The 16,966-nt window shown below is 46.6% G+C and overlaps 1 protein-coding gene across 1 annotated transcript in view; it reads right to left on the bottom strand.

Annotated features, from left to right (window-relative positions):
• LOC119978154 overlaps positions 1–16,966 on the bottom strand; it is a 512,568-nt gene that overhangs the window by 373,825 nt on the left and 121,777 nt on the right. Inside the window, exons 23-24 of the mRNA XM_038819593.1 lie at positions 14,504–14,688; positions 8,070–8,155 (exon numbers count right to left, since the gene is read on the bottom strand). Of these exons, the coding sequence (XP_038675521.1) occupies positions 8,070–8,155; positions 14,504–14,688 (271 nt within the window). The remainder of the gene's footprint in view (positions 1–8,069; positions 8,156–14,503; positions 14,689–16,966) is intronic.

The following is a 16,966-nucleotide window of genomic DNA, read 5'->3' as shown; positions in this document are numbered from 1 at the left end:
GTTCCATCGTGCACTCCTCATGCTAGGGAAAAACTGCTGCCCACAAGTTTCGGCTAACGAACATACTGAACTATTGATTCGGGACGCTTTTGTTGCGGGTATGCAGTCCCTACAAATCCGCCAGAGAATGCTTAAAAGAGAAACTCTGAGCCTCAAGGAGGCACGGGCCCTCACCAACTCACTGGACGTTGCCCTCAAAACACCCTCGCATACGCCCCCAATCGCGCAGCGGCCTCCTGGGCAGCGTGGAATCCCCCCTCAGCAGACTCTGAATCACCCCAAGCTTGCGCTGCGAGACGGCCCGGCAACCCCGCAGGGCTCCGTTGTTATTTCTGCGCGCAGGCGAAGCACGCCCGACAGCGCTGTCCGGCCTGTTCGGCAATGTGTAAGGAGTGCGGCAAGAAGGGCCATTTCATGGCGGTCTGCCAGGCACGGGCGGTCGCTGTGGTCCTGGGCAGCGAGTGCAGAACGCCGCTCCAATTCTCTCCACGGGCCCCGTGCGGCCAACGAACATCGCCATCTTCCTCCCCGGCGCCACGTGTGGCCTCCGGGCGCCGCCATATTGCTCTACCGACGCCACATGCGGGGGATGGGTGCCACCATTTTGTCCACCCACAGCCATGTGCGACCAGTTAGCGCCGCCATCTTGGACAGACTCCAAGGACCTCAGAGCGGGTGACCACGCACCGCCCGATGAAGATTCTCAACTTCTGCCACAGTTGGCCTATGTGACCCTGGACCAGTCTCAACCCCGCACACTTTAAACAGTGATGACGACAGTATTAATCAATGGGCACGAGACGTCTTGTCTGCTCGACTCTGGGAGCACGGAGAGCTTTATACACCCCGACACGTAAGGCACTGTTCTCTTCCCGTCCACCCCGTTAATCAAAAAATCTCTCTGGCCTCTGGTTCCCATTTGGTAGAAATAAAAGGGTATTGTGTAGCGATCCTCACGGTCCAGGGAAGGGAGTTTAAGAATTACAGAATCTACGTCCTCCCCCAACTCTGCGCGGCCACATTCCTAGGGTTAAACTTTCAGTGCAATCTCCAAAGTCTACCGTTCAAATTTGGCAGCCTTATACCCCCTCTCACTGTCTGCAGCCTCGTGACCCTCAAGGTCGATCCACCTTCCCTATTTGCAAACCTCACCCCGGATTGCAAACCCGTCGCCACCAGGAGCAGACGATACAGTGCCCAGGACCGGACAGTCATCAGGTCCAAGCCCCAGCGGCTTCTGGGGGAAGGGGTCATCGAAGCTAGCAACAGCCCCTGGAGAGCTCAAGTTGTGGTGGTAAAGACCGGGGACAAGAATAGGATGGTCATCGACTACAGTCAGACCATCAACAGGTTTACGCAGCTCGATGCGTATCCTCTCCCCCGTATATCCGACCTGGTCAACAGGATCGCGCAGTACAAGGTCTTCTCCATGGTAGACCTCAAGTCCGCCTACCACCAGCTCCCCATCCGCGTGAATAATCGTAAGTACACTGCTTTCGAGGCGGATGGGCGACTCTACCACTTCTTAAGGGTTCCCTTCAGTATCACAAACGGGGTCTCGGTCTTTCAGCGAGAGATGGACCGAATGGTCGACCGATACTGTTTACGGGCAACATTCCCGTATCTCGATAATGTCACCATCTGCGGCCATGATCAGCAGGACCACGACACCAACCTCCGAAAATTCCTCCAGACCGCAAAAATCCTGAACCTTACGTATAACAAGGATAAATGCGTGTTAGCACCAACCGCCTAGCCATCCTCGGCTACGTAGTGCGAAATGGAGGGATAGGCCCCGACCCTGAACGCATGCGCCCCCTTATGGAGTTCCCCCTTCCCCACTGCTCCAAGGCCCTGAAGCGCTGCCTCGGTTTCTTATCTTACTACGCTCAGTGGGTCCCCAAATATGCCGACAAAGCCCGTCCCCTGATCCAAACCACTACTTTTCCCCTGTCGACGGAGGCCCGCCAGGTCTTCAGCCGCATCAAAGCGGATATCGCAAAGGCCACGATGAGCGCCATCGATGAGTCCCTCCCCTTCCAGGTCGAGAGCGACGCGTCCAATGTAGCTCTGGCGACCACCCTCAACCAAGCAGGCAGACCCGTGGCCTTCTTCTCGCGTACATTCCAAGCTTCTGAAATCCGCCATTCCTCGGTTGAAAAGGAAGCACAGGCCACAGTAGAAGCTGTGCGACATTGGAGGCACTATCTGGCCGGCAGGAGGTTCACCCTCCTCACGGACCAACAGTCGGTAGCTTTCATGTTCGATAATGCACAGCGGGGCAAAATAAAAAACTATAAGATCTTGCGGTGGAGGATTGAGTTATCCACCTATAACTACGAGATCCTGTATCGTCCCGGGACGCTAAATGAGTCTGCTGATGCCCTGTCCTGCGGCACATGTGCCAACGCACAAGTGGACTGCCTCCGAGCCCTTCACGAGGACCCCTGCCACCCGGGGGTCACTCATTTCTTCCACTTTGTAAAGACCCGCAACCTGCCCTACTTCATCGAGGAGGTCAGGACAGCCACTAGGAACTGCCACATCTGCGCGGAGTGCAAGCCGCACTTCTACCGACCAGAGAAAGCGCACCTAATAAAGGCTTCCCGTCCCTTTGAACGCCTCAGAATGGACTTCAAAGGCCCCCTCCCCTCTACCAACCGCAACACGTACTTCCTCAACGTGATTGACGCGTACTCCCATTTCCCGTTCGCCACCCCTGCCCCGACATGACCACAACCACCATGATCAAAACACTCCACAGCATTTTTACCCTGTTCGGATTCCCCGCCTACATACACAGTGATAGGGGGTCCTCCTTTATGAGTGACAAACTGCATCAATTCCTGCTTAGCAGGGCACTGCGCCGAGCAGGACGACCAGTTACAACCCCCGGGGTAACGGACAGGTTGAGAGGGAGAATGGAATGGTCTGGAAGACCGTCCTACTTTCCCTACCGTCTAGGAATCTCCCGGTCTCCCGCTGACAGGAGGTCCTCCCAGAAACCCTCCACTCCATCCGGTCTCTGCTCTGCATCACAACTAATCAAACACCTCACGAACGTCTCCTTGTCTTCCTTAGGAAGTCCTCCTCAGCGACCTCGCTCTCGACCTGGCTGGCGGCTCCCGGGCCCATCCTGCTCCGGAAACACGTGCGGGCGCACAAGTCACACCCGTTGGCCGAGAGTGTCCACCTTCTCCACGCTAACCCCCAGTATGCCTACGTGGAGTACCCCGACGGCCAACACGACACGGACTCCCTATGGGACCTGGCGCCCGCCGGATCCCCTCCCTCACCCTCGCCACCAGCCCCTCCCTCCCCCCCACCGACGCAGCTCACTGCCGCCACCTTCCTTGGATAACCGTTTTTTCCGCCGGCCCTGCCTGGGCCGCCCCGCCCACCGATGCACTCTACAGACGCTCCCTTCCCAGGTCAGTCAACTTCCTCACCAGCGCCATCGAGAGTTCTGGACGCCCCCCTCCCCAGGTCGGCCATCCCAACCAGCTAGGTGTGTTGAAGCTGCTACGGGGACCGAATCCATGTTCCCGGAGTCACAGATGCCCGCACCTCCACCAAGATCTCCGCCGCAGCTCCGTCGATCGCAGAGGACGACCAAGGCCCCCGACCGTCTGATTGAGTCACTGTGAACTGTATATAGATTTTTAATGTGACATGTACATAGCCAATTGTGAAATTGCGAGACTGTATTATAGCATTGTAAATAGTTATGGGCCAGTGGACAGACGCAGTACGAGGGTAATGCAATACCTCCACAACTAGTCATATTACCAGTTATGCTATTCGACCCGTGCGGACCACCAGTCATGGTTGGGTGACCAAGCCGCCCCCCCCCCCCCCCCCCCCGCCGGACTCTTTTTTTTTTCCAACAGGGGGTGAATGTGGTAGTATGACTAGAGGTACTACAGTACCCAACAATGCCGAGACACCATTGGTGGAGAAGGCTCGCTGCTCATTGGTCCAGTGGTATGTAACACTTGCCATCCATTGGTTAAAGTTGTAAGGTAGCTCCGCCTAGTAAGGCGGGGTGTAAGAGCCCGTGTATCCCCCGCAGCTTCCTTTCTGTACCTGAGCTGCTGGGGAAACATCTTGTCTATTAAAGCCTTCAGTTCGGACTACAACCTCGCTTCTGTGGTCATTGAAAGTGCATCAGGCTTGAACTGGATTTCATTTGAGTTTTCAACCTACCTTGATCCATATACATTTCCCCTTTCCTCCATATTAACTCTGACTAAAACAATAAAGCAAAGGATGCTGAAAATCTTTGACTATCCAAACGGTTTAAAATATCTCAACATAGTGACTGTTCATTAAATAGTCACTAAACTCCTAACAAGGACTCACACAAATGCTAAACTAGTTTAAAAAATCAATCAAAAATGTTTTAATCCTGTTTTGAGGCCCCAGTCGAGCTTATAAGTAGCATCAATGTTTTGGTGAGATTTTTTCCACTGTATTAGTTCATATTAATTGTTTGATTCCAAATATTCTTAGGATGTGGGTAATATTTTCTGTTCATTTTTAGTTGCTTTGAGGGCATTTAGAGCCAACTATTTATGCCAGACGAGAGAAGGATGCCAAGTCTCCTTTCCTGAAGGATATTTTTCACCTTGCATCAGAAAATTTAAATTAGTTGCGTAATGAAGATTAGTTAGAAAATATTCCAATAAGTAAACCACCAGTGTTGGATGAAAGTGGTCTAACTTAATTCAACAAAACTTTATTCGTAACATTTTCATTGGCAGAAACAGGATAGAAATGTTAAGAATTTTAAGATTCAGTCGAGACTTTTGGTTTATGTTATAATATAAGTAACTTTCACCTTCACTGATAGCAACCAGTTTACTGCTCAAACAGTAAACTCCAGTTTAAAAGAAGCATGCAGTCTATTTATTAAAATTCCTGGAGACATCCACGATCAAAGCACTAGCACACGATCGATTTTGTCATTGTTCGATCCAGAGACCAAAAGGATGCCCTCATTACCAAAGTGATGGCCAGTGCAGATTACTGCTGGACAGACCACTGTTTATCTACATCTCTATGTCCATCAAATTCCACCAGGATCAGCGGATGATGAAACAATAGTTCAGAAAAAATAGCAATGTTGAGCAGATTCAGGAGCCAAGCATGCTAGTGAACTTCCAACAATGGCTTCCCCAAGATCTCCACAGTGTCTATTCGAATGGAGTGTAGGAAAACAGTAAAGAGCTGAAGAAAGCTATCATCTCAAGCTGTGAAGAAACTATTGGCTGTAAAATCAAGAAACACTAAGACTGCTTTGGCAAGAATGACCGCACCACACAAGGCCTCATCAATAAGAAGAGGAAAGCTCTCGGTGTCTGGCAAAACGGCATAACCAGCAAGGAAAAGAGGAGAGCTCATCAATTAGCCAAGGCAGAGGTACAAAGAAGAACTAGGGAAATAAAGAACCAATGGCGGACTGAGAAAGCTAAGGAGCTGCAATTTCTTGCTGACAAGCATGATACCTGGGCTTCTTGAGTGCAATATGTGGACTCAATAACTTATGCCTCAAACCGGTGAGGAGTAAGGTCAAAACCCTATTTCAAGACAGAGAAAACATCAGTCGTTGATGGATAGAAGACTTCAAAGAATGCCTAAACCATGACTCAACCATCAACGAGGACGTAGTCGAGGAAATCCCCATCAAAGATGACCGTGCACTGATGACAAGCATGAACGAAGTTGAAGCCTCCTTTAAACCCATGAAGAATGGAAAAGCCGCAGGAGTAGATAGGCTTCCAGTGGAGATTTTCAAACTTAGAGGCAAAGAGATCACCCGTCATCGACATCAGCTGTTGCTGAAACTTGGACCAGAGAATAAATTCCTGCTGGACCTGCGGGATACCGCCATCTTCAAGAAAGGAGACAAAGCAGACAGTGGGAACAACCGAGAAATCTTCCTACTCTCCATCGCCTGGAAGATCGTCGCTGGAAGCTTCGCTCCCTGCCTTCTCCCAGTCACTGAAGAAATCCTTCCGGAAATGGCTTTCAACCAAACAGTGGAGCAGCGAGCATGATCTTAACTGCACGGTAGCTTCAAGAGAATTGTCAGAAGCGACATCAACCACTCTTCATGGCCCTCATCAATCAGACCATGGCTTTTGACTCAGTCAATTGTTAAGTGCTATGGGAGACCCTGTCAAAGGCCAGCTGTCCAGAGAAATTAATCAAAATCATAGAATTCCTCTAGTGCAGGAGATCATTTGGCCCATCAAGTCTGCACCCACCTTCTGAAAGAGCATTCTATCCTGGCCCACTGCCCTGTCCTATTCCGATAACCCCATCTAACGTGCATATCCGTGGACACTAAGGGAAATTTTAGCATGGCCAATCCACCTAGCCTGCACATCTTTGGACTGTGGGAGGAAACCAGAGCACCCAGAAGAAACCCACGCAGACAGAAGGAGAACATACAAACCCCACAGTGACCCAAGGCCGGAACTAAACCTATGTCCCTGATGCTGTGAGGAAGGAGTGCTAACCACTGCTGCAATTCCTCCATCTCCACCACAACAAGGTGTCAGTGACAGTCCTCACAGATGGAAACAAGACAGAAACCTTCAAGGTCAAAGACTGGAGTTAAGCAGGGATGTGTCGTCGCTCCCATCCTTTTCTCCATCTTCATTGCCATCATCCTTCACCTTATCAAGAGCGAGATTCCAAGCGGAGTGGACATTGTTTATTGAATGAGGGAAAACTTTTCAACCTCAACCGGTTGAGCTCCAAGAAGATAATGACACTGACATCACTCGTGGAATCTCAGTATGTAGACCACTCTGAGAAGAGAATCTCCAAGCCATGCTTGACACCTTCACGGAAGCATACCAAAGAATCGGTCTCAGCCTGAACTTCAAGAAGACTCAAATCCTTTACCAACCAATGAGAGGGCAGGATACGGTCACTCCCTTTATCAAGATCAATGACGGAACCCTACCAAATATGGAACGTTTGCCATACCTGGGGAGCCACCTCTCCTCTAAGGCTGGCGTAGATCCGGAAATCCAAAGTCGCATCCAATCCGTGAGCGCCTCCTTCAGAAGCCTAAGAATGAGAGTCTTTGATGGCTGTAACATCCGTTCTGACATACAGATCCTTGTCTACAAGGTGACATCCTCCCAGCCCTTCTATCTGGCTCAGAAACTTGGACTACGTACAGGTGCCACCTCAAAGCCCTGGAGAAGTACCATCAATGCTATCCGAGATGGATTCTCCACATCAGCTGGGAGTTCAGGCATACTAACATCAGCGTCCTTGAATGAGCCTAAAGCATCAGCATCGAGGCCATGATCATCCAAAACCAACCCAGCTGGTCCGGCCATGTGCTTAGTATATCAGAGTCCCAACTGTCAAAGCAAACCTTCTTTGCCTAGCTCAAGGAAGTATTCTGAACAAGAGGAGGACAAAGGGAGCACTCCAAAGACACCCTGAAGGCTTATCTCAAGAAATGCAACACAGCCGTTAATGCCCGAGCAACCCTTGCTCAAACGAGACCTACTTGGAGAAAACTCCTGATAGAAGGGACACAATTCTTTGAGCACACCCGACTGCAAGAGGAGGCCCAGAAAAGGAGTCTGAGAAAAGAATGCCAGTGATCTAGAGTCCAAGGACTGATCCCACCTCCTGGAGACACCTGCAAAGTATGTGGTCAAAGATGTGGCTCTATGATCAGGCGGATCAACCTGCAAGAACTCACAGAACCTATGACCAGTAACACAGAGTTTCATAGGTGGGCAATAATACTTAACGAGCGATCGTTAAAGATGAGTGCAGAACAATAGAGAATATCTAGTGTCATTGTATAATTTCTAACGATAAGTTTTATTATATGTTAACGTTGCCTTAATTACAAGATATTTTGAAGGAAAAACAAATACACAAATATAAATAGCTTGGAGCTATACAACAGGAGAATAAAAAGTATTGGTGGGTATATCTCACCTCTGGATTAAACCACAAGATGTTAACAAATCACTGAACAGGAGATGAACAGATATTTTTATGTATGAGGTCAAATTTTATTTCATTACCTTTGCCGTAGGTTAATAGATTTTTATATATGGCTCTTTGATCATTGGTTTCCAACTGCTGTTTGATTGAGCTCAGTACTGTTACACTATGCAAGAAAAAAAGAAATACATCAGACACACAGATAACTGGAATTTACTCTGGATTTAAGGGTTAAGAGAAAAAATAGCAAGCAAGATCTCAAAGATAGTAAGCTCCTGAATACACCCAATGCCACATGCTAGTTTATGTTAATTTCAGCAAAACAATGTGTGGCTGAAGAACATAAGAACTAGGAGCAGGAGTAGGCCATCTGGCCCCTCGAGCCTACTAAGAGATTGTACAGGTGGAAGATCTTTAGATTCCTAGGATATTGGAACTAGTATTGGGAGCTAGAAGCTACATAGGCTGGATGGGTTAATGTTTGACCAATGGTAGACCAATGTTTGCTACTTCTGTTGAGGTGGGTTTAAACTAGAGAATGACAAGAGAATGGGAACCAGGATATAGCATTAAGAAAGATAAACATAGTTCACAAATGATTAGGAGAAACAGATAGCAATACAGTAAGAAATTGGAAGGTATGGGCTCAGACTAAGAGGTAATGCATTGCAGGTCTAAATTAAGTTTATAGTGCATGTCTATCAATGTATGGAGTTTTGTAAATAAGGATGGTGAGTGTTAAGTAATGGGTTAAGAGACATTGCAATTAGTTGTCTCATTTATGTTAAGTGCCTAAGAATTGACACTGATATGTAAAGGGGCTTCAGTTGGCCTCTGGGTCTAGTGATGTGTAGAGTTTTGTGCAGAGTCTGTTGGAAGAAATAAAAGTGTGTTGGTGAAAAAGGAACAGAACTTTTGTCTCTTCATACCACAGCATCTAATACGTCTAACAATTGGTAGCAGAGGATGGTTGCTGTGTAAATGTGACGGGTTGAAAGATACAATTTTTCCAGATCAAACCAAGGAGTGAGTGAAAAAAAAAGGGGATATATGGCTGAACCCAGGATAAAGATGGGTGGATATGACTATTCTCCCTTATTTTCTGAAAGGGAGCCGTACGACCAATGGTGAAGTGCAATAGTTGTGTGGACTAAGGTAACTGCTTTGGGAAAGAGAAAACAAGGCATGGCATTGGCTCTATCTTTACAATATGGCAGTAAAATCCAAAACAAAGTGCTTTCTGAGCTGGAATTGGAAGAGTTAGACTCAGAAGAAGGTCTGGCAACTTTATCACTTTATATGGATAAGATTTATAAGAAAGATGACTTGTTAAGTGCATATGAAGCATGGTCGGATTTTGATAAGTTCCGGAAAATGGAGGATTTATCTATGGAAGACTATATAATGGAATTTGGCAGACTATATAAAAGGCTGCAGAAACACAACCTGGAATTTCCACAGTCTGTGTTGGCCTTTAAATTACTTGACTGTGCTAGAGTGAGCAACACGGATAGACTCTTGGTTTTGACAGGAGTTCAGTTTACGGATAAGGATACCTTATTTGAACAGATGACAAAAGCTTTACAAATGTTTCTGGGAAAACATTCGATTCCGATGGCTCTGATGACCCAAATAGGTCAGCCTGCAATAAGGCAGAATATGGAAGATACACTACTAACAGGATGGCGAAATTGTATGGCTACCAACAGGACTCAAGACTATAAAAGGAGACCGAGACAAGGAAATTATGAAGACAGACACCCAGTTAGAACCTACAATAGGAGGATGAACCCCAGAAATGCACGGGGCATGATAAATCGATGTTTTCAATGTGTCTCTCAATACCATTATGCTTTCAACTGTCCAACTCGTTATGATAGAGTGTTTGAAGATACATATGACATGGAAGAGTCAGAAGAGGAAAAAGATAGTGACCAGAAAGAAGGCATTGTCCTATTAACAAGCAGTTTTACGTCGGTAATGAGGGTGTTGGTTGCAGAATCCTTCAACTGCGCTGTATTGGACAGTGGCTGCATATCTACTGTGTTTGGGATTGACTGGTTAAAATGTTATCTGGACTCCTTGAATGCTGAAAATCGTAACAAGGTTAAGGAATTTGAAAGTTCCACAAGTTTCAGGTTTGGGGATGATAATTCTCTGAAGTCGCTGAAAAGAGTGGTGATCCCTTGCAATATTGCTGGAGTGAATCATTTCATTAGCACAGATCTCAAGTGAGATACCTTTGCTTCTGAGCAGACCGTCGATGAAGAAAGCACACATGAAACTGGGTATGGAACAGGATAAGGCAACAGTTTTTGGAAAGATGGTGGACTTACAATTTACACAGTCGGGACACTATTGTATTCCATTACTGACAAATAATATTTCAAGTAGAGTGGTTAAGGATGTGTTATTGGCAGTAGAAAATGGGACTTTAGCTGATAAAAAGCTTGTTGTAGTAAAACTGCATAGGAAATTTGCACGTCCATCTCCTCGGAGGCTGAAATATTTATTAAAGGATGCAGGGGTAAGGGATGACAGCGATACTAAACTGATAGAACAGGTTAGTGATCGCTGTGAAGTTTGTAGGAAGTACAGAAGGACACCAGCACGACCGATAGTAACCATCCCTTTGCCCAGGGATTTTAACGACATTGCGGCCATGGACCTTAAGATCTGGGATAAAGCAAATAATATATTTATTTTGCATTTTGTAGATTTAGCAACCAGTTTTAGTCAATTAACGATTGTACGAAGTAAAGAAAAGAGAGTAATTCTGGATCAAATCCTGGAAAAATGGATCGGGACAGGAATGGGTCCTCCGGCAAAATTCCTTACGGACAATGGGGGAGAATTTGCTAATCATGAGTTTAGGGATATGTGTGAAAACATGAATATCAGAGTTATGAACACAGCTGCAGAAAGCCCATTTAGTAATGGTGTCTGTGAAAGAAATCATGCTGTCACGATGACATGCTTCTGAAAAGTTTGGCTGATCGACCAAACTGCAGACTCAATTCAGCTTTAGCATTGGTGGTACATGCAAATAATTCATTGCAGATGGTTGGGGGCTATAGTCCTTATCAATTAGTGTTTGGTGGAAATCCTAAATTTCCGTCCATTTTGGATAACCAGCCCCCAGCTTGGGAGGGGACTACAATTAGCTCTGGGTTTGCTGAACATTTAAATGCATTACATAGCAGTAGAAAAGCTTTTTTGGAAGCAGAAGTCTCTGAAAGAATTCGCAGAGCTTTAAGACATAATGTACGGCCATCAGATGCCGTTTTTCAGCAAGGAGACATGGTATACTATAAGAGAGACAATTCTAATGAATGGAAAGGCCCAGGGAAGACCATAGGCATAGATGGCAAAACAATTATTTTGCAACATGGTAATCAAACTGTTAGGGTACATTCATCAAGGATAATGGGTACCGATTACAAATTTTCAAATTTAGACAGAGCAGACAGACATGACGAGGAACCAGAGTCATCTGGTACGCACGTGTTACAGAACTATGAGGACCAGTTAACTGATATAGACCGGGTTTCTGTCGAGGAACACGACACTTCTGATAAATTAGAACAGGCCATTTTTCCGAAAGGGCAACTGCCAAAAGTTGGTACAAAATTGACATACTTGCCTGAAGGGTCTAGTCAATGGAAGGATGCAACTGTTATTAGTAGAGCAGGGAAGGCCACTGGAAAGTATAAACATTGGTTGCATGTACAGCATTTAGGGGAGAGAGTTAAGACAATGGATTGGGAAAATGAAGTTCAAAAATGGAGGGCACAGAAACGCAGTGCTAGTTCAGATAGTACATCGGATAGTGAACAGGTTCGCAGGAAAAGGTCAAGAACTATTGAAAGGACATCCCACAACAGAAGGGAAAGATCAAGCAGTAGCAGTACAGAATGAGATACCAGGCTGGAGAGGGGACGTAGTTCATCAGGATCTCGGAACGTGAGTAAGACTACGAATACTAATAGGAGTAGAAGCCCACATGCACATGGGATTTTGGTGGCTTCAAATAAATTAGATGAAAAAGTTATCAAAGATGCTAAACAGCAATAATTGCATAATTGGAGTGAATTTGGGGTATACACAGAAGTACCGGATAGGGGACAAAAATCTCTATCCCACAGATGGATTTGCATGGAAAAGGTTCTTCCGGAACTTATAAGGCAAAGGCCAGGCTTGTGGCAAGGGGATTTGAAGAAAACTTAGACGATCAGGATTTAAGGGTAGATTCACCTACAGCAGGAAAGGTTATTTAAAAGATTTTCTTGGCTTTATTAGCCAAAAAGGCATGGGAATGCAAATCTATAGATATAAAAGCTGCCTTTTTGCAGGGGCATCAGCTCCAGAGAGACATTTTTCTCCGTCCTCCTAAAGAAGCAGCTAACACAGAAGGGATACTCTGGAAGTTGAACAAATGTGTATATGGATTAAATGATGCATCTAGAGTGTGGTACTTTTTGGTAAGGTCAGTTTTGTTAAAGTTAGGCTGTTGCCAGTTGAAAGAAGATCCTGCAATGTTTTACTGGCACTATAAAGGAAATCTTTCTGGCATCTTTATGATGCATGTCGATGATTTTTTGTGGGGTGGGACTAGTGATTTTGAAGCTATTGTAATCTCTGGTTCGAGAAAAGAATTCAGGGTTGGAAGTCAGGCTTCCGGTGCATTTAAATATATTGGACTGGAAATCGGACAGACTAAGTTAGGGGCAACTTTACGTCAACAATCTTATTTGGAAAGCATCAGCCCAATAGCAATTAGTCGTGGCCGGGTTTCACAAAAAGACGCAATGGTTTCAAAGATAGAAAAAGAGCAACTGCGAAGTTTAATTGGGCAACTGAACTGGTTAGGTAGACAGACTAGACCGGACGTGAGTTTTGATGTCTTAGAGTTGAGTACAAAAATGAATGATCCGAAAGTGGAAGACATAATAAGAGCAAATAAAGCGTTGGCCAAACTAAAAATGCAGGAGTGTGTTTTGAAGTTCCCGGTTTTAGGTGACCTTAGGCACTTGAGTTTATAGTGATGCGTCCGATGCAAATTTATGTGATGGGGTTTCAAGCGCAGGAGGTTTTATAATTTTCCTTTTGGGGAACAATGGTAAATGTTGCCCTCTTGTGTGGGAAACAAAGAAAATGAGGAGAGTGGTCAAAAGCACTTTGGCTGCTAAGACGTTAAACCTTGTGGAAGCGGTGGATATGGCCTTTTATATAAGTCAGATATTGACAGAAATTTTGGGATTAGGGGATTTGGGTAATATAACTATTGACTGTCACATTGACAATAAATCCCTGTGGGAAAATGTGCACTCTACAAAAAGTGTCAATGAAAAGAGGTTACGGATAGACATCGCAAGTTTGAAGCAGATGTTGGACAGAGGGGAAATAACAACAATTAAATGGGTCGACAGTAGCTATCAACTGTCAGACTGTTTTCCGAAAAGAGGGGCTAGTTCACGGAAACTTTTGGATATTGTTAATGTTTCTGTGAGTGGTTTTTTTTTCTCTTCCAAACAAAAAAAAACTGGGGAAAAAAAAGGGGGAGAAATCACGTGTGTGTTTTAGTTTCTTGAAATTTTGTTTTCACCTAATTGTTTTTTTTTCTCCAAGGAAGGGGAGACTGTTAAGTAATGGGTTAAGAGACATTGCAATTAGTTGTCTCATTTATGTTAAGTGTCCAATAATTGACACTGATATGTAAAGGGGCTTCAGGAATCCTCTGGGTCTGGTGATTTGTAGAGTTTTGTACAGAGTCTGTTGGAAGAAATAAAAGTGTGTTGGTGAAAAAGGAACAGAACTTTTGTCTCTTCATACCACAGCATCTAATACGTCTAACAGTGAGCTGCAAGTTCAAATAGCCACACAGGTATATTAGACAGGGTTCCTGTGGCCACAGACATGAATCCAGGATTGGATGTGTGTCCCTGGTATGAGGTTAAAGATGTCACCAAGCAGCTGTGGAACACTCAGCGGAACAAGGATGAAAGACCAGAGGTCATGTGGGTACCAGTGATATAGGCAGAAAGAGGGAGAAGGTCCCGCTTTGACAAAGAGTCATTGGACTCGAAATGTTAGATCTTTTCTCTTCCTACAGTTGTTGCCAGACCTGCTGACATTTTCCAGCATTCTTTCTTTCATTTCACACAGGTATATGGTGTGGTAAAAACAGAAACCTAGCTCATAATGGAATCTTTGATCTCTTCAATGCCTTGTCAATACAACCTAACATTTCACACATCACTCACTAAACTTGTAACTCTTAAATATCTGTTTGCATCAAGCTGCCACAATGATGTTTAAAGAGAACATTTTGAAATTAATCTCAAGGGCTCCTGCAGTTTGTTCCCTCCTCCCTCATTCTTCAGTCTATGGTGTGGTGGTGTGCTGCGGGAACAGAAGTGGTTAGCTGGCACTGTACTAAATGGTTGCTGAATCATGTATGGAGTTAGAGAAAATTATAAGTATTTCAGTTGAAGGTAGATTAAAAATGACTTACACTTTTTTGAATAGAGGACATGGGAGTCTCCGACTGTTGTTGGAAGCCAAAATGGTGGTTGTGAGCAATGGCAGAGAAGGAATAAATGTGACACTGAGCCATTCGTCCACATTGATATCACTTATTCCAGCCAGGCTTCTGGAAAACTCAACCTCAATTCCCTCTATGACAGCTAAAACAGTACTCTGAAAAACAGAACAAAATATTAACGCCGCAATTCAGTGGCTTTGTCGCCCCTAACTTGGTATTGGCACAAAGCAGTTGACCTCGTGTGAGGCTTCTCGCGAGATTCACAATGCTCAAAACATCTCATGGGATTCAACAAATTCTCGCAAGAAGGTGTTATCCAGACTAACATATATTTAAATGAGCTGCAGAGATCATTTAAATATATGTTTGCCGATTCACCCGCTCGTAGGACTTTTCCTGCTGGCCAGCTTCAGTGCAACATAAATCTTCTTGGCTAGCCACATGATGATGTATTTTAGCTAATTAGATTTGCGAAAGTAATTTTTCTTAAAATAAAACAAAGTCTGAACATTTTTTAAATTTAGAAGTAGGCTTTGGAAAGCATCTGATTCTGATACTCAGGTCTATCACCCTTCACCCCCACCTCCCCTCCCCATGCACTGTTGATGAGTTCCCTTCACTGCGTGGGACTGTGAATGAGATTATTCATTTGACCATTGCTAGTACCAATGGGAAAATATTGAATCATCAATAATGGGCATGACCAGTTCAGAGAACAGTGTAAAAATCAGGCATTGACCAGAAAACTACAGCTGGATTCTCCATTCCTGAGACTAAGTGTTGACGCCTGGGCAGGATTAGTGGAGCTTTACGACAGCAAAACTGGCACCACACCTGGACCAATTCAATGACCGTTAAGGGGCTAGCATCAACGCCACGTGGAACACAATCGATTCCAATGGGAAATAGTGCCAGATTCACCGAGTTCGGGATCAGCACTCAGGAGGCTGACAAGCTGCAGCCACATATGCGCACTTCATTCACTCCCGACTCACATCATCCCAGCCAGCCAGATGGCAGCCAGACATGCAGCCATGGGATTCACCGACACGGAACTGGAGACCCTGCTTGACACCGTGGATGATAGGCGGGTGACCCTGTACCCTGGGGTGGGAAGGAGACTGCCAGCAACCGCCATTCATTGGGCCTGAGCGCAGGTGACAGAGGTGGTCACAGCCATGGCCAACACCATCTGGAATGGCCAGTAGTACCGGATAAAACTGCACAACCTCTTCAGGGCACCGATCCCCGTCCCATGCACCCATAATCCCTCCCCCCACACACACGGAGGCCGGTCAAACCCCCACCCTGCAGCTCTTGCCAGCACCCATACTAGCCTCCATGGCTGGGTGCTCTGGCTACTGAAGCCATCAGCTACCCACTCGCTGGACTGCATTCGTCGACTGTCTAACAGGAGAGGGCTGCACGCGACCGCTGAGAATGAGAGAAGACTGGAGGTGGGCTGCCGGAGCTGCGGCCTCTCACCGCAGCAGAACAGAGGGTATTGGACGTGGTCAGTGGGCCGAAAAAAAGGGCAGATGCCAGGGAGGATGTCGGCATCAGGCGAGTAAGTGAGACCTCGCTGGGTTGCCATGTCAGAAGTTTTAATGGTGAGGGTGGTGCCGAGTCCAGAGGTGGCATTCTTTGGTGTGTCGGAAGACTCAGGAACACAGGGTGTGAGAGAGGCTCAGCCAAAATCTTCGGTGGCATGCCCGATCAGGGCACTGCTGGTATACAGGAGGCCTCGTGTGGTACCTACTTCCCACCTATCTTCCTCAGCCTGTTGGGTGGCTGGCAATTCATCCTCACTGGCTGCCTCCTGTTCCTCTGGGGCGAGCTTGCTGCTGCATGGTCTTCATCCTCCTCAAGCAACTCAGCTTGTACAGAGCCACCGGGTTACTCCATGGGATGGGGCTGGGAGCGTAGCTAGCCCATGCGCCTCCCACGCCATCTGACACTGCCAGTCCTGAAGGCCCGCTCGTGTCTCGACCAGGGTTTGCATGCTCGCGGCCATGGAGCACAGAGAGTGGACCACCTCCGTCTGGGACTGCATCACATCACGCTGGGACTGGGCAACCTCCCTCTGTGTCTGTGCCATGTTGGCCAACTCCTGTGAAATGCCGCCGATGCTCTCAGTCATGACCCGCTGGAACTGGTTGTATTCCAATATCCATTGTCTGCAGGGGGTGAAAGGCCGGCATGTTACCATGGTGCATACCCCCGTGCTCGACCAGGTCCACCGGGCTACAAGGGGTGGATGCTGAGGATTGGGGTGCAAGGTGTGGGGGATGGGGGCTTGGGTGTGGGGTGTGATGGGTGGGAGCACCCATACGGCCACTGTCACTATGCAGAACCATGGGCCATGGTGTGTGGTCAGTGAGGTGTGCAGCAAGATGGCCGCAGTAATGGCATTCCATGCCTGGACACCACCCC

This window comes from Scyliorhinus canicula, chromosome 15 (assembly GCF_902713615.1).
Source record: "Scyliorhinus canicula chromosome 15, sScyCan1.1, whole genome shotgun sequence".
NCBI lineage: Eukaryota > Metazoa > Chordata > Chondrichthyes > Carcharhiniformes > Scyliorhinidae > Scyliorhinus > Scyliorhinus canicula.
The sequence above is the reverse complement of the archived record's forward strand: the minus strand, read 5'-3'. Positions and strand labels throughout refer to the sequence as shown.